This window comes from Haemorhous mexicanus, chromosome 10 (assembly GCF_027477595.1).
Source record: "Haemorhous mexicanus isolate bHaeMex1 chromosome 10, bHaeMex1.pri, whole genome shotgun sequence".
NCBI classification, from domain to species: domain Eukaryota; kingdom Metazoa; phylum Chordata; class Aves; order Passeriformes; family Fringillidae; genus Haemorhous; species Haemorhous mexicanus.
In genome coordinates, this window is record NC_082350.1 from 25,666,955 (window position 1) to 25,691,258 (window position 24,304).

Below are 24,304 nucleotides of genomic sequence, written 5' to 3' on the forward strand. Positions count from 1 at the left end.
CCGAGCTCTGACCCTCCCTGCACCCAGGGACAGACAGGGACGGCCGGGGCCCCTCTCGAGGCTGAATAGCTAGAGCTCCCTCAGCCTTTCCTGGGCACGGAGTCGCTCCAGTGATCCCGATCCGCATCCGATCCCGGTTCCCGTTCCCGGTTCCGCTCCCGCAGCCCCTGCCCCGTCAATCAGGCTCAGGGGGCGGTGCTATGCATAACATCACCCTCGTTGCACCAATGAGGCGCGGCCACGCCTGGCCCGTGCGGGGCGGGGCGGTTCCCTCAGCGCGGCGGCGCCGGGGCCGCTCCCGGGCCGTTCCCGGGCCGTTCCCGCGCCGTTCCCGCCCGCGCCGGGGCTGCTGCCGGGCCGCTGCCGGACATGGCGCCCGCCATCGCCGCCGAGGAGGGCGGCCGGCAGCGCCGCGCCGCCACCCGCCAGCACAGCCTGGACCTGACGGGCGACTCGCCCCCCGACGGGCTGCCCGGGGACACCGAGGCGCTGCTGCCGGCGCCGGCGCGGGCGCGGGGGTACCGCGCGGAGCTGGGCAGCATCCTGCTGCTGCTGGTGCTGTACGTGCTGCAGGGCATCCCGCTGGGGCTGGCGGGCAGCGTGCCGCTCATCCTGCAGAGCAAGAGCGCCAGCTACACCGACCAGGCCTTCTTCAGCTTCGTGTTCTGGCCCTTCAGCCTGAAGCTGCTGTGGGCGCCCTTGGTGGACGCCGTGTACCTGCGCGGCTTCGGCCGCCGCAAGTCGTGGCTGGTGCCCACGCAGTACGTGCTGGGGCTCTTCATGATCTACATGTCCACGCAGGTGGACGCGCTGCTGGGCGACGGCCACGGCCGCGGCCCCGACGTGGCGGCCCTCACCGTCACCTTCTTCCTCTTCGAGTTCCTGGCGGCCACGCAGGACATCGCGGTGGACGGATGGGCGCTCACCATGCTGTCCCGGGAGAACGTGGGCTACGCCTCCACCTGCAACTCCGTGGGGCAGACGGCCGGCTACTTCCTGGGAAACGTCCTGTTCCTGGCCCTCGAGTCCGCCTCCTTCTGCAACAAGTACCTGCGCTTCGAGCCGCAGCCGCGGGGCATCGTCACCCTCTCAGGTACGGCCGGGCGTGCTGGGACAGAGCCAGAGTGCGCTGGTTTGGAGGGCACTAAAGAGATTCCCCGTGCAGGGACACCTCCCACTGCCGCAGCTGCTCCCAGCTCCAGTGTCCAGCCTGGCCTTTGTCTCTGCCAGGGATCCAGGGGCAGCCACAGCTGCTCTGGGCCTGCCCACCCTCCCAGGGAAGGATTTTTTCCGGATAATAATGGTTATATCTTCCTCAGGATGCTTCTTCCCTGTGCCTGGACCCCTCTGTGGTTTGATGCTGGGAACCAAACAGGTTTGGTTTGTCCCTTGTGAGAAAGCACAGCCTGCTCAGAGGCTGGCAGAGCCCACTGCTGCATGCACTGGACTTCAGATTTTTCTGGGCTAAAGTATGTGGAAAACCTGCCTTGTCATTATCTTGGCTGACCTAAGCACTTTGGAGGAACTCTTTTTTTTCCTCCTAGTTTAATGGCCATGGACTAGATTACTCTTTAAAAAAAGCAAGCCAAAGTCTTCATGTGGGAAGAAGAAAGAGGGGAACCAAAAAAAAAAAAAAAGAATAGAAGTGTAAGTGTTCAGGGTTGAGCATGTAGCCAGTTTCTGAAGGAAGGCCTTATTTTAGTAAATTAAGGGGGATTTGCTTTTTCTCTTTAGCAAATTAAATGGAGTGTGGTAATCCAAGCATAACTGGCTGTCAGTGGAGGGATGTTCCTGTTTGCTGGGGTTTGGGATTTTTCTCTGAAGGGGTCTGTGTGGTGGTTGGTGTTAGGGATATTATCCTGGAGATGCTTGAAGTGCAGTTGGTTTGGTTGCAAGGTTGAGTGAGGACAGGAAATGCTGGCACCATTCTGGCTGCAGCCTCAGGGTGACCCTGGCAGTGAAGAGCAGATCCCCATGGTCTCAGTCTCTGCTCCCCCTCACACTGATTGCCTTGCCTGTGCCATCTCAGATCAGGTATGCCAGAACAGGCTGGAATTGTTGTGTGAGGGGACCTTTGCTTTCTGTCCTGCCCCTTCCTCAGGGATGAATCAGGACAGCAGGTTCCACAGCTGCTGTGCTTGCCTGGTCTCTGCAGCTCTCACCACTGCTAACCAGTCCTCCCCTTTGCTCCCTGCTGCCAGCCTCGTGCCTGGCCTATGCCAAGGAGAACAGAGTGGCCCTGCAAGTGTCCCAGCTGGTCCCTGGCTTTCCCTGGAGCTGTGCAGCTCCTGGGCTGGCATGTCCATCCCTCTCACTGCAGTGCACACTGACGTCTTTGCTGCTGATGCAACTGGCAGCCACTGCTGTTCAGACAGCTTGGCTTGGCTGTACTTCCCTCACTGCCCAGGGTTTTGGTTGGTTGGGGTTTTTTCCTCTCAGGGCTGTTTGTATAAATGGGTTTGTTACTATTACCAAAGTGCTGTTTTTAAAAGATATTATCCCCAAACCCAAACAGCACCAATGCCACCTCCTTAACCCGCCCTGGAGTATTGCTGTGGGTGGAGTAAGAACAAGAAAATAACTGACACTGTAGTTGCAGGATATGGTTTTTCAGGTAGTAAAACTGTAAGAAATTTCTGTTTCTCAGTGGTGTGAGTGGCACAGTTTGGTGTTTCCCTGGAGCAGCTGAGAGCAGCAGGAGTAACCAGCTCGCTGAGGAGCACAGGGGCTCACCTGTCCTTGCCCTGGCTGTAATGGGCTTGTGATGAGCAGGTTTGGGCAGGTAAAGCAGCAGAAAACTTCACTGCTGGAAAGGTGAATGTTCTCTGCCAGCTGAGATCTCTGAGCACTTTTGTTGTAGGCTGAGCCCAGTGCCAGGGAAAGAACAAATTAAGAACAAGTCAACACTCCGTGATCCAGAGGGTGACAGCCCGAGGGAGCTGGGTCAGGGGAGGGTTAATTTGGATATCAGGGAAAGGTTCTTCCCCTGGAGGGTGCTGGCACTGCCCAGGCTCCCCAGGGAATGGGCACAGCTCCGAGGCTGCCAGAGCTCCAGGAGCCTTTGGACAGCACTGCCTGGGTTGTCTTGTACCAGGCCAGGAGCTGGGATGATCCTTGTGGGTCTGTCCCAACTGAAGATACTCTGTGATCCTAAGGCAGCTCGGAGTTGTTGAGAAGCAGCAGCAGCATTCATTGTTCTCATTAACTTCAGGAAATAATATAGACAATGTTAACCCATCATCAAACTCACCACACCAAAGGCTGTGCTGGGCTGTGTCAGGCTGAAATGCCAGAGAAGGAAGCAGGAAAAACCCTTCTGTGGGCTGATTGTCTTGGCACATCCAGGGGTTTATTTAGCACTTGCTGTTCAGGTGACTTACATCTTTTTAACAGCAGGGGAAGCTCCCTGGCTGGGTTTGTGATTCCTGCCTGGTTTGCCTGTTCCAGGGAAAGGGAGGGACAGGGAAAGAGAGAAGACAGGACAAAGGTGCCCCTTAAAGGCCTCCCCCACTCACCTGTGCCAGGGACTGTGGAGCACCCCTCCTCCTGGGATCCTGGGTACCTGTACCCCCTGGGTACCTTCTTCATGGCTGTTTTACAGCCTGATCCATCCCTGATCTAGTTTAAAACTTGTCTTGCCCCATCTCAGTGGTTTATTTTGTTACTAGCAGTGTAGCTGCAGAAACAAAATAGGGATGGGGGAAGCAGCAGTGGTGGGACCAGAAAGTTTGTCCTTGAAATCCCTTATGTAAACTCTAATTTCAAAGTTCTCTTGCTTGTATCCTGTTAGTGAGGTTCCTTGTATTTGAAAGGAAATAAACCTTACTTTTGTGTAAACTGCCTACAGCCTCAAAAAACCCAATTTTTCTTGTCTGAACTACTATATATATATATATATATATGGTGGGGTTTTTTCTTTTTTTCTTGCTTTGCTTTGTTGCTGATGCAGCCCCTGCAGTGCTGTGCTGCAGCTGACAGGGCTGGCCTGATCAGGAGCACTCATGTGATGATGCTCAGAGCTATTTCTATCCCCATCCTTGCACTGTCTCTCACTGCAGTGATAATGCTCAGGGTTATTATTAGAGAACTGCTCCTCTACATCCTTTGTAGCCAGCAGCTGTGATTAGTGAGACTCTCAGAAAATGCATCTTTCCTTGACAATGTCTGTTCAGGGCACCTTGTTTTTTTAAGAGAGAGCAATCTGACAGTGTTGCTTGTGAGGTCACGTTTATTTTAGGCAAGGGAAAAGTAGCAGAAGTGGTGTGAAGAGCCTTTTCTTCTGTTACCCTGGGAATGGTGGGACACACCTGGAGCAGTCCTTGCACATTTTCTTCCCTGCTTCCCTGCTGTGCTGGAGAAGCAGGCAATGATTGACCAAACCTTTTTTGCCTCTGCCCTTTCTTTCACCAGCCCTCACTGCTCCTGCTGGATTTCCTGGAGGCTGCTGGAACTGCTCCTGACCAGGAAGACTAAAGGCTGCTTCTGTCCTACCCCCTGCACGGGCTGAGTTCTTTCCTGCCTCTGTCATAGAGGCAGAGGATAGGATGATCTTGAACTGGCCATTCACTAAATCAGAAAGTACTCTCTTGGTGGTTTTTTACTGCCCTAGATCCATGATTTAGCAGATACTGATCTGCTTAAAACAGAGCACTGGAATGCTGCCAAGGATCCACTTCAGCCAGGCAAATCTGAGGACTCCTGACAACTCTGTAAAAACTTTCCTTGGGCCATCTTCACCCTCCTAAATCCCTGTTTGCTGCAGGTGGGAGATGGATATTAGATAGGGGTGTGGAGCTGAGGCACAGAGTGCTTCCCTCACTGCAGGGTGAGGGAGGAGCTGGGAAGGAGTTCTGCCTCTGGAAGTTCTTCCCTGTTTTCTAACTATTGCATGAGGTTTTCCTCTATCAGCCTGTAGTGGTTTTGTATATAACCCTTCAGCACATCCATTTTTGCCTCTGTTCCTCCTCCAACATGCTCACTGAGGTAGTAACCCACCAAGCAGCAGGGAGGTGACCTGGTTTGCTGCTGCTCCCCTGCCTCAGCTCCAGCAAACACCTCCTTTCAGAGGAGGGCAGAGCTGTGTCGCTCACTGTATGCAACTCTGTTCTTGTGGTTTGCTTTGCTGCTTGTTTTTATTCCACTTTGATTATTAGGTTTACCTTCTACAACTGTCAATCATGGCTGCTACAAAGAAATTTTTATTTTATTTTATTTTCCCCTCCAGATTTCCTGTTTTTCTGGGGAGCTGTCTTCTTAGTTACCACTACATTGGTTGCCTTTTTGAAAAAGGAAAACGAGGAGCTAATACCAGCAAAGGAAGAAACAAAAGGCATCACTGACACTTACAGGCTGCTATTCTCAATAATCAAGATGCCAGCAGTTCTTACTTTCTGTCTCTTGATCCTCACTTCAAAAGTAAGTCAATACATATAAGAATTGTTAATGCTGGCATCAGATCTGGAAGGCTGCTGAGTCCCCAGGATGTAACTTAGTTTGCTGTTGGCTGTCACAAGAGTTGTGAATTTTCACATGAAATTCGAGCAGAATGGGTTATCTCATTGTGCTGAGCAGGGCTCTGCAGCAGAAAAGCTGTGTGAGAGCTTTTGTGTTTGACACAAGCATCGGACAGAAGTTTGGTGGCAATGTGGTATTAAAGTAAAGTACATTTTTAAACAGGCTGTGTAGCCTGCAGTTAAAAGGACAGAAAATGTTTGTTTTTAGCTCAGAATCCCCAGCTCTGTCCAAGTTGGGTTTCCACGGCTCCTAGTTGGACTCTGAGGATGCCAACAGCAGGGAAGGCGCAGGAATGAATGTCAGTGCTACTTAATGTTCCTGGAATAGTTTTGGCTGTGATGACAGTAAGAGTGTGCAAGTGTAGAACATGTAGAACTAATCTGGAAATCAAATCAGGGGCAGAAGTGACTTCAGTGACAGTGTGTTCTGTATCCCATTTCTCAATTTACGTGATAGGGAATAAATTGAATTTCTAGCCAAACTCCCTGTTCTCCTCAGCTTATTTTGTCTCCCTGACATTGCAGATTGGGTTTTCAGCAGCAGATGCTGTAACAGGACTCAAACTGGTGGAGGAGGGAGTCCCCAAAGAGCACCTGGCTCTGCTGGCAGTTCCAATGGTTCCTCTGCAGATCATCTTGCCTCTGGTTATCAGCAAATACACAGCGGGCCCCCAGCCCCTGAACACCTTCTACAAAGCAATGCCTTACAGGTAAAGCCTCATTTTAGTGGAACACAGTAATATGTGTGCTCAGTTTGTGTGTTCAGATCACCTGTAGGGTTTTGTGTGTAACTCTCTGACTTCCAGGTCCAAAAGAGTGTGTCAGGATTGTCACAGTGAGTTGAACTGTCTGGTTCATGCAGTGTCACTGTGTGCAAGCAGAGCATGAGGAGTTTGGGATGTGCATGTACAGCAGCATTAGAGCAGTGCTCTCCTGCTCCTTACTAACAGTGTCACTGCTTGTCATTTGATATCTAATTCTGAGATAGAAATAGGCGTAAGTATTTGGATCTAAACTGTTTTAATGTACTCTCTATAGTTGGTCAGTGGTTGCTTTGTGTTGAGGAAACACTTGGGAAGAATTACTTGGAATAACAATCATCTTTCTCATCCCTACAGGTTGCTATTTGGCCTGGAATTTGCCTTCCTGGTGTGGTGGGCTCCTAAAGTAAAGCATGAAGGAGGATTTCCTGTCTACTACTATGCTGTGGTAGTGCTGAGCTATGCTCTACACCAGGTAACAGTCACAGTGTGGAGAGGGGAAATGGTGTTCCCTGTCTTGTCCTGGGTCACACTGGAATTCCTGCAAGCCTGACCTGTGCTGTGTGGCAGGACTGACTTCTAATACTCTTGCCAGTGTTATTCCTCCCTATTCCCTGTGCTCCATTGGACATCATCTGTGAGCTACTTTGAGTTCTCCATGTCTGGTGTAGTTCCCCAGATTCCTTTTACCCCAGACCCAGAAGCTCAAAAGCACAGAGGAGCTGGAGAAATCCCAGAACTGTGTCTGAGCTTGGTAGGGATGCTGATGAATGCACTGGTTGTGCAAATAAATAAAGTTATGTGATCCTGGTCCTAGGAAGAAAACTCAGTTGGAGAAACATCATAATGGATCTGATCCAAAGACTTGGGAAACAAGCACCTGATACAGTGTGGTCTTTGGATCAGAACTGGAATGCAGGGCCCTGAAAGGTGATTTTTAAATGCAGAAGGCTTGTGCTTAGGTGCTGTTTTAGCTGGCTGATTGTATTTCAGTTTGATAACCCAAGTCATGCCAGTGCATGTGAGGCTGGGTCTGCTGCAGCATGACTTGAGACAAGCAGCAAGGCCACTCGCCGAGTTAGCACAGGGACAGGCTGCAGGGGGAACTGCTGCTGCTGCTGGGATCATTTTCCAGTCAGTGCTGCTGAGCTCAGGGGATCTCTCAGCAGGGTGGTCGTGCTGGGGGTTTCAGTTGTGTCTGTCTGTCTGTCTGTGTGCCCCCAGATCACCCTGTACAGCATGTACGTGGCCGTCATGGCCTTCAACGCCAAGGTCAGCGACCCGCTCATCGGGGGCACCTACATGACCCTGCTCAACACCGTCTCCAACCTGGGGGGCAACTGGCCCTCCACGGTGGCCCTGTGGCTGGTGGACCCCCTCACAGTGAAGGAGTGTGCCGGGGCCCAGGGCCACACCTGTGCCACTGCAGCAGCCACAGAGGTGAGGCTGGGGGCTGGGGTGGGGGGGTCTCTGCTCAATGCCTCAGTTAAATGGCTTCCTTTGGGAACCTTCACAATGTATAGCTTGTGCTCACAAATTCCCACTGATAGAGCTCATTTTCCTCTCTGATGAAATCCAGTCTCTTAGCACCTGTGCACTCTGAAAAAGCACCCCTTACCCAGGGTTTGCAGCTGCAGAGTAGTGAGCCCTTTCTTCCCGTGCTACCTGGAGTAGAAGCACCAGACTGGTGCCACAGTCTGTGCAGTGTGAGGAGCCTGTAGGTGTGGTTTTCAGTTGTGCAGCCAGGGGCTCTGTCCTTGGCAGGCTCTCTGTCCCCCAGGGCCCTCCATTTCTTTGCTAGGTTTTTCTTCCTCCTGTCTCCCTGGAGGCTTCTTATCTGCCTGCCTTGATACCTTCTCCAAGATGCTGCTCTGCTCTCTGATTTTGGTGTCCACTTTCCCCATGAAATCAAGTGGGACTGGCTGCCTGCCCAGTTCTGGGAGCCCGGTGGAAGAGAACAAAGAACTTGCTGTACACAGATCAAACAACAGGACACAAAACTGCTGGGAAAGCAACATTTCAAATTCACCTCCTCACAGCAAATGAGACATTTGACATGGCTGAAGAGTAGAAATGTTTGGGGTTTTTTTTTCTGTGCTCATGACTGAGATTTATTTCACTCCTGAATGCCAGGATGCTCTAGGATGTGGAGGTTCTCTAAATGATCAAAGTGTTCTGGAGTCCAGCATGACTTGTCTGAACTGGAGTTGCAGTTTTTATTGGTGAAGAGGGGAAACTGCTTCTGCAGCAGATGCTTTCCCAGCCTCTTGCTCATTAGCCTGTCACTAATTAGGTTCCTAATGTCTCAGCCTCTACTGAGCTTGAGTCCTTTCTCCTTCGTCTCACTCCTCTGATCTTTTCTCACATCCTCCTGGTTGGTGACATTCCACCACCACCACCACCACGCCCTTCTTATTCCTAATCTGATTTTGACATGTCTCAGAATAATGAAAATGCTGGCAGAGCCTCAGCTCAGAGAGTTGATTAATCCTGGGATTAGAGCAGTGTTGAAAGCCAAACAATAGCAGAAACAATCCTAGGCTGTACAATCACCCTGTGAATGCTGGGGCTTTGTCTTCCAGTTCAAAACCATCCTGGGCGTGTTTCTCCCAGATACAAAATCATAGGATGGATTGGATTGGAAGGACCTAAAAGCCCATCCAGTGCCACTCCCTGCCATGGGCAGGGACACCTTCTACTATCCCAGGTTGCTCCCAGCCCTGTCCAACCTGGCCTTGAACATTTCCAGGTTTGGGGAGTCCACAACATGGATGGCTAGAGAAAAAAAATCATCTTTCTCTGTGAGGTTGGGAGCAGTGGTTGCACCTGCAGGCCAGCTGTAGCAGTGGGGCTGTGTCTGATTGCTGGAGTTTGCCCTTTGGGCTGATGTGCTGCTCCATTTCCCACATGTTTGGGGCAGGTTTGGTACTTTATTACTTTTCATGCTGCTGATAAGCTCAAAAGCCTCCCTGACCAATTGCGTAGGAAACAACAAAGAGTAAAGAACTCTATTTAGCCTGCCCAGGAGCAGGGGTACAGCTCTGGAGTGCTGTGTGCTCAGTGCATTGCCCTGTGCTCTGTTTCAGCTGTGCACAGCAGCTGGGGGCTCCTGTGTGACCACCCTGGACGGGTACTACGTGGAGTCCGTCGTCTGCGTCATCCTGGGCTTCGCCTGGTGGTTCTTCCTTGGACCAAAATTCAAAAAGCTGCAGGACGAAGGACAGTCTTCGTGGAAGTGCAAGAGGAGCAACTGATGCACTTAGGTGTTGGATGGACCAGCAAGGTGGTTTTAGTTTTATTACAAAGACGTGTCCCATAATCAGCACCCCGGAATCTCGGTGTTCCTGTGCCACGCCAGGGAGATCTGTGTGGCCGAGGCAGGGCTGTGTGTGGCACCACTGCCCTCCCCACAGCACAGCAGTTCAGAAAGGAATGGCTAAAGCAGCACCTCCGTGCCCCATGCTTACCCCTGACTCCAGAGCTGCTGGGTCCATAGGGCACCTCTGGGAAAGCTCCTGGTGGCTGTAGAGGCAGCAGCATTGCCAGCTGAGTGCCAGCTTTTATTTTCACACAAAAGTGATCTGACAGGGCAGCTGAGCCGGGGAAGGATGCCCAAGGCATTCTGACTTGGAGGTTAAGCATGGTACTGTGGAATTCCTTGTGGGAAGATCAGTGTGAGATGTTTGTTGGCTTTGCTTCTTCTCACTTTCTGAACTGTAACCACACCTCAAAGGATGAAATGTTCCGGAGATTCTTTTAAATGTATTTTCTGGCTTTTATAAGCTTTAAAGATTTATAAGAAACTATTTTTATAAGCAAATTACATTTGTTTAATTTATTTCCGCTGTTTCAAGGCAGTTTGATTTACGTTCAAGGTTATTTCTTGACAGCAAAATGCTGTAAGGTAGGACTGGAATAACGCACAATCCTCCGAGCCTTGAGTCCTGCAGCTGGAACTGGAGGTGCTTCCCAAGGGAGGGCACGTGGGCCTTTGGAAGGGGTGAGTTGATAGGGGAAGACAAATCCATTGGTTTTCCAAAGTGTATTACTAAAATTGGAATATTCATTCTCAAAAGCAGTGGGAGCACCGAGACTTCCCCCAGGCAGGGGTGAGAAGAGTGAGGTGGTGATGACAAAGGTGCCACATTCCCAGGGAGCTGGTGCAGGACTCACCCTCACACCAATCCAACAGGCACAGTCCTGTGGCAGAGCTGCTGCAGAATTCACTGCTGGTGCCATGTGGTGGAAACATTCCCGCTGGATTTCTGCCACTGAGCTCCCTCCTGAGTGCCTTAGGGACCCCCGGGTGCTGGAGAGGCACTCGGACCCCTCTGGGTGTATGTGGAACGTTGGTATTGGAAAGGAAAACTATTAAACATCCCTTGCAAAGGTGCACGAGGTTCCCTGCCACGTTTCTTGTCAATATTTGAGGGACTGGGCTGGGAGGCGGTTTGGGATCTTCTGCTACTGTGTATTTTGGGGGAAAAGTGACCCAATACCACCTCTGGAGTGCTGGGGTGGTGGGTGGGTGTACAAAGGGTCTCCTTGGCATCAGGGGTAAGGAGGGGACTGGAAGAGGACCCTGTGCTTCGCTGGCACTGCCTCCTGTCCTCTGTCCCCTCCCTCGAGGGATGCACCTCACAGTTTGCTTCAAGCACAGCAAAACCACTCGTGCTAAGTGAAATCACATGGGTTTTACTGCCCAAGCCAAATGTCTTCCAGTTTCCCCTCTGCATAAGAACAAAACATAAAAACATACCAGATTTATGGCTGCACCTTTCAGTCCCTGTCCCACCAGCTCCACTGCGTTAACTCTGTGAGGGACTTCAGTTCTGTATCCTCTCTGGAACTGTGGCCAATTATTGAATTACATCTTGCATACCTGGAGGGGTTGTTTTAACTCTTCTGATTGTGAGGCAAAACTTCAAGTGCAGAAGCTGCTAAATTAAATTTGCTGTGTATTAGGTTTTACTTTGCAATTTTTTTTCACTATTTTTAAAGGTGCCAGTGAAACTTGTCACTAATAAAGATGGGTTAAGGATTAACTCAATAATTAGATTATCAACAATATCAAAATTGCACATAAACTCCAAATATATAGGAATAGATATGTTACTTAAATAATGGTGTCCATTTGCAAACTGGTGAAACAAGTTATGGATTAGTGCTTTTATTTTAAGTAGCTGTTTTGTAAGTTGGAGATGTTGCTGCTGTGCCAGCTCCTTAGCAGACTGCTGAAGAGCACCCATAAGATTTTGATGTGGCTACTTTTTTTCTACCAGCTCTGGTCAAAAATGATTTTTCTTTTTAACATTAGAATTAGTATGGACTTAAACACCTTTAACATTAAAAAAACTAACCAAACAAAAAATAAACCCCAAACCCACAAGATTAACAAGCCAAACAAATTGAAATGCCGAGAAGAAAGGAGCATCTGAAGGGTTGGAAGAGGTGTGGTACAGGTTTGAGGAGCTCAATGTAGAGTTCAGCCTGGAGAGGAGGAACTCCAGGAGAGCTCAGAGCCCCTGGCAGGGCCTGAAGGGGCTCCAGGAGAGCTGCAGAGGGACTGGGGACAAGGATGGAGGGACAGGACACAGGAATGGCTCCCGCTGCCAGAGGGCAGGGATGGATGGGAGAGTGGGAACTGGGAATTGTTCCCTGGCAGGGTGGGCAGGCCCTGGCACAGGGTGCCCAGGGAGGCTGTGGCTGTCCGTGTCCCCTGGCAGTGTCCCGGCCGGGGCTGCTCGGGGCCCGTGTCGCTCCGTGGCACGGCGGCACCGGGCGCTGTTCGTTTCCCGTTCCCGTGGCACGGCGGCACCGGGCGCTGTTCGTTTGCCGTTCCCGTGGCACGGCGGCACCGGGCGCTGTTCGTTTCCCGTTCCCGTGGCACGGCGGCACCGGGCGCTGTTCGTTTCCCGTTCCCGTGGCACGGCGGCACCGGGCGCTGTTCGTTTCCCGGCTCCCGCGGGGGCGCTCGGGACGCGGCGATGCCGGAGCAGGGCGGCGGCGGCTCCGAGCGCGCCGCGCTGGCCCTGGCCCGGCTGTCCGAGTGGGCGGACGCTCACCTGGGGCTGCTGCGGGTACCGGGGCTGGGCGGGCACCGGGACTGGGCGGGTAGCGGGCCGGGGGGCCCCGCTGGGCCCGGCTGAGCCCCGTTCTCCTCCGCAGGGCCTGATCGCCGGCGCGGCCGTGGCCGGGGTGCTGCTGCTGGCGCGGAGCTTCCGCCTGGTGAGTGCGGGGCCGGGCCCGGGGGCGCGGGGGATGCGGGGGAGCCCGGCACGGGCCCGGGGGATGCGGGGGAGCCCGGCACGGGCCCGGGGGATGCGGGGAGAACCCGGCACAGCCGCCCAGAACTGGGGGGAGCCCGTCACAGGCCCGGGAGATGCGGGGGGAGCCCGGCACGGCCGCTCAGAAGCGGGAAATGCGGGGAGAGCCCGGCACGGGCCCGGGGGTAGGGGGAGAGCTCGGCACAGCCCCTCAGAACCGGGGGGAGCCCGGCACGGGCCCGGGAGATTCAGGGAAGCCCGGCACGGCCCCTCAGAACCGGGGGCAGCCCGGCGCGGCCCTGCCCTGCCCGGCCCTGCCTCACGGCCGTGGCTGTCCCGCCCGAGGCTGTTCCGGCGGCACCGCCAAAGCATTCCCGTGTTTCGTTCGGGTTTGCGCAAAGCGGGAGCTGGAGGCTCCCGCGAAAGGCTGCCCACTCCTCAGTACTTAACATTATTTATATATTTTAACAAACCATCAACGTTCACTGCTTACAAATTCCGTAACTTTTGTCAGTTCGCACTCAGCCCCCTCTATGTCAGCTGTGTCTGTGGTTTCCCGTGCTGATCAGCCCCAGCCCTTCCCTCCGCCGGAGCGCGGGGTCCCTCTGGCCCGGGTGGTCCGTGCTCAGTGCTCAATGGTCAGTGCTCAGTGCTCAGTGGCCGGTGGTCCGTGCTCAGTGCTCAATGGTCAGTGCTCAATGCTCAATGGTCAGTGCTCAATGCTCAATGGTCAGTGCTCAGCGGTCAGTGGCCGGTGGTCAGTGCTCGATGGCCAGTGCTCAGTGGTCAGTGGCCAGTGCTCAGTGGTCAGTACCCAGTGCTCGGTGGCCGGTGCTCAGTGCTCAGCGGTCGGTGCTCAGTGGCCGCGCTGTCCCGCTGCTGGAATCGCCTTTTCCCAGGGACCGCTCAGCCCGGCTGCCTCCACGGCTGGTGGCTCCCACCCAGACAGCCCATTCATCTTGGCATTGTCTTCCCTTTTCCTTAAAACTAAAGATTAGCCAAGCGTGCAAGGTTCACAATGCGATTGCTTCATCATAACGGTCCTGCTACAGCTACTGATTAACAAATGAAAAAAACCTGCAGAGTTTAATTCAGGTCTTGAGGGCTCGATATCGCTGTGCTGTGGCATCTCCAGGGGTCCCTTGTTCTCGCCTGTTCCTGACGCCCCTGGGAGGGTCATTACCTTTTGCCTGTCCCACTGCAGCTCGAGCACCCTCCCTTGTCCAAACACAGCTGAAACAGCCGCTTGCCTCGAGTATTCTCTGTCCTTCCACATGCAGAACTGCTTCTGAATGGTTTTAAACATCACCCAAATCTTCCCCGCTCCCAGGATGGGCAGGGCACGCTGGGCTAACACCACGCTGCTCACTCCTGGAGAAGCTGAACCTCCACGGGCAGGAGCCACCATGCCACAGGGTTCCAGCTGCTTAAAAAAATCACAGTTACCTTCATCTTTCCCCTGCCCAATTCCAAATGATACAAGAGAACATATGTGTGATGTTGTTTTTACTTAAAAATCCTACCAGAAAACCTGAACTACGAATGTTGCTAGAATTCTTTTTCTTTATCTTTTGTTTGTTTGGTTTTGACCCAAGGGCCTGTGAATGCATTAACATGGCTGGTGGAGCAAATGAGATTGGCTTTGAACAACTTTTGTTCCTAAAAACCTCCAGGTTTCTTGCCTGCAAGGTTCTAAGTTCCCGTGTTCCCAGTGGGAGGCCCTATGGGCTGCAGACGGGGAGGTTTGCTGAATAAATAACACACAGGAGACACAGCTTTAGTTGTGTTTTGGGGGTTTATTTCCCAGCAGTTGTACAGCAGTGCTCAGTGGGTTTCACAGCTCTGTAGGTCAGTGCTCTGCTAAGGCCTCTTACAGTGAGACCTCAGTGTCTTAAATTTTGGGGGTCTTTATATTTCGGGGTCTCACATGTCCTTCTCCCTCACCCCAGACCTGTGGCTGCTCCATTCCTGTGCCACGGCCCAAGTCTTTGCTGCTGCTCAGCTTGGTTTTCCTGTGTGATCACATTACCATTCCCTTTGGATCCTCCCAGGCTGTAGTATCAAATTTAATCTTCTTGTGATCTTCCCAGAGCTGTTCACCTGCCTTTGTCCCTCTCCTGGTTTCCTCCTGCATCAAAGGCGGGGTTGTTTCTGCCTTCCCTGCTCTGCCTTTGTTTTCAGCGTGTCTGTCCTCTGGCTTCCTTTCACCCCTCTCCCAGCCCCATTCAGGCTGCTTCTAAAACACTCTTTTCTTGGGGACTCAAGTGAACTTCAATAGGCGTTACTCAAAAAATGGCAGTTTCTGTTCTTTCTCTAAACCTGTTTTTTGTGTCCTCACCTACATTGCAAGTCCTGTAAAACATGGAAAATGGTAAGTATGGAGAGGCTGGCACAGCTTCTGCAGCTGCTCACTATTAAATATATATTTATATTTACTTGCCCATGGTATGTAATAATAGGGGTGGAATTTCCCAAACTATTTTGAGACATTGGATTTAGTGTGGCTGTAACTGCTCTATATTTTTTCTTAAAATTTTGCCTTTCTCTTCCTTCCGTCACTAGACAACAAAGTTCACAAATCCTTTGGAAATACCTGTGGAGTTTGTAGAAAAGAATGTGAAATTGAGAGGGAAATTACATCACATCACAGAGAAGGGCCTGGAAGTTGAGCACATTCCCATCAGCATTCCTTTCATCTCAGCCATCCAGAGAAAATGTGAGTAATGAGGAAAAGAGTGTGAAGAGCAAGGGCAGAAATGAAATGTGCTGCTCTTAGAGTGGCTGCAAGCTTGAGAGGAAGGGCTGAGGCACATTTCCAGCTCTGCCTTTTGGTCTTTCTGTACTTTGCAGGTGGGAAACTGGGGAATAAAAGACATGAGGAGACAGAGAGTTTGCCACTACGGTGTTTGTGTTAATCCTTACAGTTACTGTGATATTTTCCAGCAGCAGAAGTCAGCACTCAGGCAGTGCTGCTGTTTGCACAGCTCATCTCATTCCTGGCAGAAAGCCTCTGTTGGGATTGTGCTTTTATTTGCAGACACCGATTTTAGGGGATAGTTTTTCTGTCAGAAACAAACTGTCCATCAAGTCCGTGACTCACACTGGCTGTGCAAACAACAGCAGGTGCTGATGCTTCTGCCCCTGTGGATGAAAGATAGGGACTGAGAGTGGGAGCAGATCTTTTTCTTTGCATGCCAAATAAACCAAATTATGAATTAGGAAACCTTGAATTGATATATTTTCTTCCCCTGAAGAAGAGATGAGACCAAATTCCTGTTTGCTTGAGGAACTAAAAAGGATTCTTTTAGTCCACAGGAAGCAATTAATTCCACAGCAGGTCTGTGCAAAGGCTGAGCTTTGCCCCAGCAGCAGATGTGTCCTTTCCCTTGCAGGGCAGCCAGAGGGGCTCCTGCTGATCCGCCTGGCCGGGGTGGAGCTGGCCACAGGTGGCACAGCCTGGCTGCAGCGGGAGCTGCTCCCCAAACAGCCCCTGTGGTTCCAGCTCCTGGGGAGGGACAGCTCAGCCCTGGAATGCCTCGTCCTAGTCCATAAGGTAAGGAGACACAAACACTGGCTCTTATCTGCAGTTTTAGATGTGACTGTAGTCACACAGTTCTCTCAGTGCATTTAACAAATGCTGTTGTTTATGATTTATCATCCTTGGTGTGAATTTTAAATGTTGCATTTGCAAATCTGATTGCAGGAGCAGTAGTTTTTCAGACTGATTCATGGCAGAAATGTGTTTCTCTGCCAGTGCCAAAAAGGCATCTGTAGTTCTGATTAGCCTAATGTTTGTTATCCAGTGTTCCCTCACAAATGCCTTGCGTTATAGAATCACAGCATGGTTTGGGTTGGAAGGGATTTACAGACCATCCAGTCCCAGCCCATGGGCAGGGACACTCTCCACTATTCCAGGTGCTCCCAGCCCCAGTGTCCAGCCTGGCCTTGGGCACTGCCAGGGATCCAGGGGCAGCCACAGCTGCTCTGGGCACCCTGTGCCAGGGCCTGCCCACCCTCACACTGGAGTTGGGTTTGAAGTCACCTGGATTCCTCTTCACTTCTAACTTCTCCTGCCAAAGAGTAGATACAGCCATGAGTAAAGCTTGTACCTCTGAGGGAGTTCACACCAAACCCCAAATAACCCTGTTTCAATGGTGAATATCTATATATTGTGGTTTTTCTAGGGTAGGTTTTTCAGCACGTGCTTGAACGAAGAGCTCTTGAGCCAAGGGCTGGCCAGAGCAGCCCGGATTGAGGGGCTGCCTCACCACTCCCGCCTCTACTGGAAACTGCACAAAAGGCTCCTCCAGGCTGAGTTAAATGCTGTGAAGAAAAATAAAGGCATATGGAAAGAGCAGACCTACTCTGAAAGAGTCCAGGAGCGCATAAACAGCAATAAATTCCTGCAGAGGCTGAAACAGTTTGTGAGCCGGGTTAGAAGCTCTACTGAGAGGTGAAAAGGTGGGGAATGCAGCTCCCCAAGTTGTGGGGAATGTGTATGTTTGTGATCACAAGCAGTGCTGTGATGTTGAGGGTCCCTGTCTCAAACACAAACCCCACAGTTCATGGTTACACAGAATATAAACCCCCAGTTCATGGTTATTTAGAATACATCCCATATCATACCCACACAGGACTGAAGTTTAGTGGCAGTGTGCAGGCCACCAGTGAAAATGTTCTGATGCCAGACTTCTCCACAGTGATGTCCTGAATTAGTTGTCCAGTTTCCACCTGCTGAACTCCTGCGGGCTGTGCTGCCCAGTGCAGGTTTGAGGGGCAGAGTCCCTTCACACCCCTGTAATGTGCCAAGCTGCCAAGCCCACACTGGACACAAACCCCGAGTCAGGCCTTTACAAAGCTCGTGGGATGGGTTTAAACACAACCTTTTTGTTTGAATTCTGTTCTTGTGCCACTTTTTGGTGTAATTTGTGGTTTAAAACTCATTCATCTTGAATGATGGGTTGCATTGTTAGTGATATAAAAGGTGATTTGTTATGGTTGATCTTAAAAAGCTGATAAGGTTGTAATAACTAAAGTTCCTCAGGGGAAAAACATCAGTTGGTGTGTCAAAGAATATAATGTCAGGAATCCAAATATTTCAAAGAAAACTTTCATTTGAAGACAAAAAACTTGTTTTTTTTCTGATGGGTCTGTATCTAAAATTAGATGAATATGAAACTTTAACATGAAATTTGACAAGGAGGATCAGACTGTGCTAAGAACTTGAATTCTTACTTTATTTTTGATACACATGTGAAGTATATGAGTGTATTGCTATTTATGTTGTAAATATTCTCAGAATAAAGATTGAATTTCTCAAGTTCATTGTTACATGTTTTATACACCCAGCCCTTGACCCTTGTTTAACCTCCCACAGTCCCAGTATTTATTTAAAGTGAAGTGTTTTACGGATTTTCTTTCTTTCTTTCTGTGTGATTGCTTTCCAGTGAAACACTGGGGAGAAGAATGTGGTACCAAAAAACCTTAATAAGTGAGCACTGCTTATCTGGCCATTGATGTATCTGTTGCTACATCAGCATTTTCTCTACTGACATCAGGGCAAAGTTGTGACTCCTGAGATCCTTAAAAAAAACCAGTTTCCTTGGGTAAGAATAGATGTTAGTGGTTCTTTAGTCCTTTTGTTCCTGGTCCTCACAGGGTGAGGCTGGTGCTAGGGAGCAGCCCATGAAATGCCTGCAGTGTGTTGGGACCCAGTGTGCAGGAGAGGGGAGGCAGCTCTGGGGCAGCAAACCAGGTGTCTGTGCCTGCTTGAAAATGGAAAATGAGAAAAGTGAGATCCTGGTTTATGTGTAAGACAGTGGAGGGCTGAGCCAGCCAGCACCGTGGTTCTTGGATTGAAACACATCAGGCAGTCAGAGATTTGGGATCGGCTGTGGCACCCTCCAGAGCAAAACTCAAAGCTGAGTTTTAACCCAAAGTACGCATTCAGGCTCAGCAATAATCCACTCCTGGGGGTTTATAGGTGTTCCTATGTCTGGGAAGTAGGAGAAGCTTTTCCAAGCTGGGCATAATTGTACACTGATGATTTATTTTCTGTAATAATTAAATATAATTCTGGACTTTGCACTTCTGTTCTGTAGATGAGTCACAGGAGGATTTATCACAAAAATCCACTGTAAAGCTGAGAGAAAAGTCTCAGGAAGCCACATGCTACATTTCTAGCAAGCAGAGGTGAGGTGTGGGCGAATGTGAACAGAGTCTGTTGTTCCCTCACATGGATTTGGGGTTGCAGTGACAAATGATTTCTTGAGGGTCAGGTCCTGTAATTGTTTGTTAATGCTGTTTTCCTTATCACGCAGGGCTTATCTTTAAAAAAAAAACCCAACCCACCAGCACACCCTCCCCCCTCAGAGAGAGCCCAATTCAGTTCAAAGCTGTGCTTTCCATCTGTGCAGGGCTTGAGAGGTTGCAGATCCTGTCTCTGTGGGAGGCCTGGCTATTGGAAAAGCAGTAATAGGAGCAGAGACAAATATCTCTGCAGCGCCCGGCGGAGCTGGCTGGGGGAGAAGCAGCATTTTCTCCTCTACATAAACCCCCACGGCTGCCTCTCAGCAGCTCCATCCCTCCCTTCTCCCTCAGCAGTGCCCAGCAGAGGATTTCCAACAGAGGAGGCAGTTCTGTGACTGGGAATAAGGACAAGAATTAAACCGTTCAGCACTTCTGCCTTTGCCCCTCTGAATGTGCTATGAGCGATGCAACATCTTCAAAAGACCACAAGGAGTGAAAGGAGAGACCCGGCCTCCAAATGGCCCAAGAAAAATACCTCAGTCACTGCACAGACTTTTTATTGCTGGTGTGGCATGTCAGGCAAATGGCAATAAACATCCCCGGCCCCTCGGAGCCCACCGGCAGCGCGGGCACGGGGCTGCTCTTTGCATCCTTTGGGAGCAAACTTCTGAGCAGGGCTTTTGTGATAAGAGAACGGGGAAGGGCTTTAAACGAAGGGAGATCGGTTTAGATTGGATTTAAGAAAGAATTGTTTTAATCGGAAGGTAGTGAAGCCCTGGCGCAGGGTGCCCAGGGAAGCTGTGGCTGCCCCTGGATCCCGGGAAGCGTCCAAGGCCAGGTTGGACAGGGCTTGGAGCAGCCTGGGACAGCGGAAGGTGTGCCTGCCATGGCAGGGGTCGGGTGGGAGGGCCGGGGGTCTCCATGGCACCCGCTGGGCGAGGGGCCGCCCCGAGGGGCCGCTTCTCGCTCTGCTCCCACCGCGTCCCACGGGCACCGCTCCCCACGGCTCGGCCGGGGAGCTCGATGAATCCCGAGGGAGGAGACTCGGCCGGGCCGGCGGGGGTCGGTCCGGGCGGCGCTGAGGGGAGCGGCTCGGGGGGCTCATTCCCGATGGCGCTGAGGGGAGCGGCTCGGCAGGCTCAGTCCCGATGGCGCTGAGGGGAGCGGCTTGGGAGGGTTAGTCCTGAGGGCGCTGAGGGGAGCGGCTCGGGGGGCTCAGTCCCGGCTGTGCTGAGGGGAGCGGCTCGGGGGGCTCAGTCCCGAGGGTGCTGAGGGGAGCGGCTCGGGGGTCTCAGTCCCGGCTGTGCTGAGGGGAGCGGCTCGGGGGGCTCAGTCCCGGCGGTGCTGAGGGGAGCGGCTCGGGGAGCTCAGTCCCGAGGGTGCTGAGGGGAGCGGCTCGGGGGGCTCCGTCACGATGGCGCTGAGGGGAGAGGATCGGGGGGCTCAGTCCCGATGGCGCTGAGGGGAGCGGCTCGGGGGGCTCAGTCCCGGCTGTGCTGAGGGGAGCGGCTCGGGGGTCTCAGTCCCGATGGCGCTGAGGGGAGCGGCTCGGGGGGCTCAGTCCCGAGGGTGCTGAGGGGAGCGGCTCGGGGGGCTCAGTCCCGGCTGTGCTGAGGGGAGCGGCTCGGCGGGCTCAGTCCCGGCCGGGCGGTGCTGAGGGGAGCGGCTCGGGGGGCTCAGTCCCGGCCGGGCGGTGCTGAGGGGAGCGGCTCGGGGGGCTCAGTCCCGGCTGTGCTGAGGGGAGAGGATCGGGGGGCTCAGTCCCGGCGGCGCTGAGGGGAGCGGCTCGGGGGGGTTAGTCCCGATGGCGCTGAGGGGAGCGGCTCGGCGGGCTCAGTCCCGGCCGGGCGGTGCTGAGGGGAGCGGCTCGGGGGGCTCAGTCCCGAGGGTGCTGAGGGGAGAGGATCAGGGGGCTCAGTCCCGGCGGCGCTGAGGGGATCGGGCGACGCTGCCCCACCGCTCGTAGCGCACACACAATGGAGCAATGGAGCAGGTTGAACGGGCTCGGGGCCGCGGCAACACCGGGGCTGGATCTCGGCTCGGGCCGCCTCAGCTACTCCCGGGAGGACGGAACACTCCGCTCCGCTCCGCCACGGCCGCTCCGGGTTTCGGCAGGGCCCGCGGCGGGGGCGGGCCGCGCCGGGCGGGCCGGGCGGGGCGGGCGGCAGCGCTGGGGTTTGAACGGAGCAGGTTGTGCACCCGCACCGGGCTGGAGCTGTGCGTGCGGCCGTGGCGGCGAGGCACAGCACCGCAGCGGACCGAACCGAGCCCACCCCGGCAGCCGCGGTGAGTGAGGGCGGACGGGACCCCGAGCCCCGTCGCTGTGCGCGGCCCCGCGGGCGCTCCCGGCGGGACGGGACTGTGTCCCTGCGAGCCTCCGCTGGGCTTTCCCATGGAGTTGGTGCTGGTTTCTCCCGGTGTTCGCAGCCGGAGTTGAGGTGGGGGTTTCCGAGGTGGAGTTTCTCTTCAGCCCGTTTCACAGACGGCTCCGCGCGCCCCGAGCGCTCGCCGTGCGGAGCCGCCGCTCCGAGGCTCTCCCGGGGGCCGCTCTCTGCCGCCGCCGTGCCTCGGCCGTGTTTGTGCTGCTGGACACAGGGAGCATCGCCGGGACGAGCTCCAGCCGCACTCCCCCGCTCGCCATGTGCCAGGGCAGCACCTGGGCCGCGGGCAGTGAAACCGGAGCGAGCTGCAGCCGCTTGGCTCGCCCCAGCCCCAGCCCAGCCCGTGTTCAGCGAGGCTTAGTGGAAAATCCCGACCCCCCTGAGGAGCGCAGGACAGCAGCCAGCAGTGGGAGCGCGCCTGTCCCCACCTGGATGGGGCTGGGACGGTGCTGAGAAGAGTTAAACCTCTTGCTGGACTGAGTCCTCCCTAAAAATACCTTATTTCTAATTGCCTCCTCCATAAACCATTTTGTTTTAAAGCAAGTACAATGAGGTAGGAATTAAACTCCATGCACGTTTTGTTGTGATTAAGCTACTCTGTGCAGTTCTGGGAACTTCAACTCCAGCTGGCCAAAAAGTGCTTTAGAAGAAGTGTTATTAAATTCCAGGGAGAAAGATATAAGCCTTATCTGATGGACCAGTCATAGGCTCTTTGTTTAAAGTGTGCTTTAACTCCTGAGTTATAAAACACAATGTTTGCCTGTTTTCAGGGGGCCCTCCTGCTTCACTTGTCCTTGGGACTTCTGGCCCTCATGTTGCAAAACTTAGGAAATGAAAGAAAAGTTAAGGTGTTTGTTCTGAAATGTGAACGAATAATTGCAGGTAACAGTACTGAAAAGAGAGGCAGGGCTCAACCCTGCAGCGAGGCACCTGAGTTAAGATAATGTGCGATATGGAAAGAAAATCCAGGCTTTTTGGGAGGTGAGAGGCAGCCAAATGCATACACACTGTTAAAAAGTCTTCCTGGTTCTTTAAGCATCAGCTCCTTGGAATAAGTTAGAGAGTGCTGCTTTTATAAAATCTGTTTTTAACTCTGAAGGATGCTCTTTTCCTACACTCAAAAATGCCCGCAGGCTGCTACAGAAAGAAATGTTGAGTTTTATCAGCTGAAGATGCACGATTTGTGAGAAATGATCCATTCAGGGGTGCTTTCTGGTTCTGTGCTACCTATTGTCTATAAAAATGGGGATCAGCTGGTGGGTTGGGATCAAGTGGCGCACAACTCATTATTTTAACAATAGCGGCTCGGCTTGGGAGGTTGCCTAGGGAATTGATTTAATGCTGCTGTCCTTTCAGCCGTTGAGGCCGGTGTCCCGCCATGACTTTGATCAAAATCACCGGTATTTGAGAAGGAGAATAAAATTTTCACTCCATAAAAGCAAAGGAGAGGTCGCCCACTATTAACAGCTCCCAGTTTTGCATGAGCTGATCTGTAATTTAAAACACTGTCAAGAAATACCCGTGGCAGTAATACAGTTTCATGAGCATCAAAATGTAGAATGAAAATTAGTCCTCTGTTCAAGATTTGGCTTACCCTTATTTCTGGGAAAGGCTTTAAGCTGTGTGTTTCTGTTGGGTCTATAAAATAATCTTTTTATAAACGGAACAGTTTTTTTTTAATGAAATCTGAATAGGCTGAGGTTTTTTCTAAGGTGTCACTCAAGAGCCAATTCAATTTAAATTGATAACGTTGATGGCACAGTCAGGGCACAGCCACGTGGGGTAGTGTGGAGATTCGTTTTGTTTGTTTGCTCTGGGCTTTTTAATAAGTTTAAACAAGCCTGAATGTTAAAAAAAAAAAAAAACAAACCCAAACTCTCCAAATTAGGAAAGCAAATGTCTGTCTCCTGGTCTGCTGGAGACCTGCTGTACTGTCTGCAGCAGGACAGCATTTTCTGCCTGTGCCTTCAGAGGAAGTGAGACTGTCATGCCTGATTGCCCTGGGGGCTCTTACAGGAACTCCTTCCATAAGGGCTGTGGGTTGTGCTGGGCTGTGGGGCACTGAGGGTGCTCTACAAGGTGGGCTGGGCTGTGGGGCACTGGGGGTGCTCTACAAGGTGGGCTGGGCTATGGGGCACTGAGGGTGCTCTACAAGGTGGGCTGGGCTATGGGGCACTGAGGGTGCTCTACAAGGTGTGCTGGGCTATGGGGCACTGAGGGTGCTCTACAAGGTGTGCTGGGCTACGGGGCACTGAGGGTGCTCTACAAGGTGTGCTGGGTGTGCAGCACTGAGGGTGCTCTACAAGGTGTGCTGGGTGTGCAGCACTGAGGGTGCTCTACAAGGTGTGCTGGGCGTGCAGCACTGAGGGTGCTCTACAAGGTGTGCTGGGCTATGGGGCACTGAGGGTGCTCTACAAGGTGTGCTGGGTGTGCAGCACTGAGGGTGCTCTACAAGCATTTTGGTGGCGTTTTCCTTGTGGCATGGCAGATGCAGAGCCTACTCTGAGCAGTCGTGGCTGTTGCACTGGGAGTTGTTAGAGGCACTGGCCAGCAGCCAGTGGTTTCCTGGGCAGTGGATTCACTGGTTTGAACCTGTGGGTCTGGGCTGTGCCAGCGACAAATCTGGTTTTGTTTCCCAGCTCACGAGCAGAAGGTGCTTCTGGTAAAGCCCTGAGGGGGTCAGCTGGTGCCAGACTGATCTAACGGCCAGCAGGGAGCTGTGTGTTCTTGTGTATCCTTTGGGTTTGTTTTCCTCCTTTCTTGTTTATTTTAGGAAACTGGAACTGTTTTCTGTAACAAAGGTGGCTTTCTGGTTCCAGTCTCCACGGTCACGGCGGGCACTGTTGTTACTCCAGAGGCCTTACAGCAGAGGGCTGAGCTTGCCCTCTGCTCTCCTGACTTTGGAGCCTTTTGCTGCTCATCTGACACTCCAGAAGGACTGTCCAGGTGTACCTGGGTGGCTGAGAGTGATGTGGGGCACAGATCTGAGGGACGAGGAGGCAGGTTGGGGGATGCACAATGCGAGGAAGTATCTGACACTGCAGATGGGCGCTCACAAAGGTTCCCCCAGGACAGTGAAGTGCAGAGGAGAGGTGGGCAGAGTTTGGAGCAGACGCCTGTTGCAGGGCTAGAAG

The 24,304-nt window shown here is 52.6% G+C and overlaps 2 protein-coding genes across 5 annotated transcripts; both read left to right on the forward strand.

The window, feature by feature from the left end:
* The first annotated feature begins 342 nt into the window (after nt 1-342).
* SLC33A1 (solute carrier family 33 member 1) lies at nt 343-10,667 on the forward strand. The gene is made up of 6 exons (XM_059855886.1): nt 343-1,093; nt 5,225-5,415; nt 6,039-6,223; nt 6,632-6,749; nt 7,499-7,714; nt 9,361-10,667. The coding sequence occupies exons 1-6, from the start codon at nt 370-372 to the stop codon at nt 9,526-9,528; spliced, it is 1,602 nt and encodes a 533-aa protein (XP_059711869.1). The 5' UTR covers nt 343-369; the 3' UTR covers nt 9,529-10,667.
* A 139-nt stretch (nt 10,668-10,806) lies between these two features.
* C10H3orf33 (chromosome 10 C3orf33 homolog) lies at nt 10,807-17,860 on the forward strand. Of its 4 annotated transcripts, none has more exons than XM_059855888.1 (5): nt 10,807-12,220; nt 12,443-12,502; nt 15,103-15,256; nt 15,849-16,093; nt 16,725-17,860. In XM_059855888.1, the coding sequence occupies exons 1-5, from the start codon at nt 11,900-11,902 to the stop codon at nt 16,995-16,997; spliced, it is 1,053 nt and encodes a 350-aa protein (XP_059711871.1). In that variant the 5' UTR covers nt 10,807-11,899; the 3' UTR covers nt 16,998-17,860. The 4 variants fall into 4 exon arrangements, with proteins under 4 accessions (XP_059711871.1, XP_059711872.1, XP_059711873.1 ...); XM_059855889.1 differs by having other exon boundaries at nt 15,933-16,093; XM_059855890.1 differs by lacking the exon at nt 10,807-12,220 and adding an exon at nt 12,227-12,354.
* Nucleotides 17,861-24,304: the final 6,444 nt, after the last annotated feature.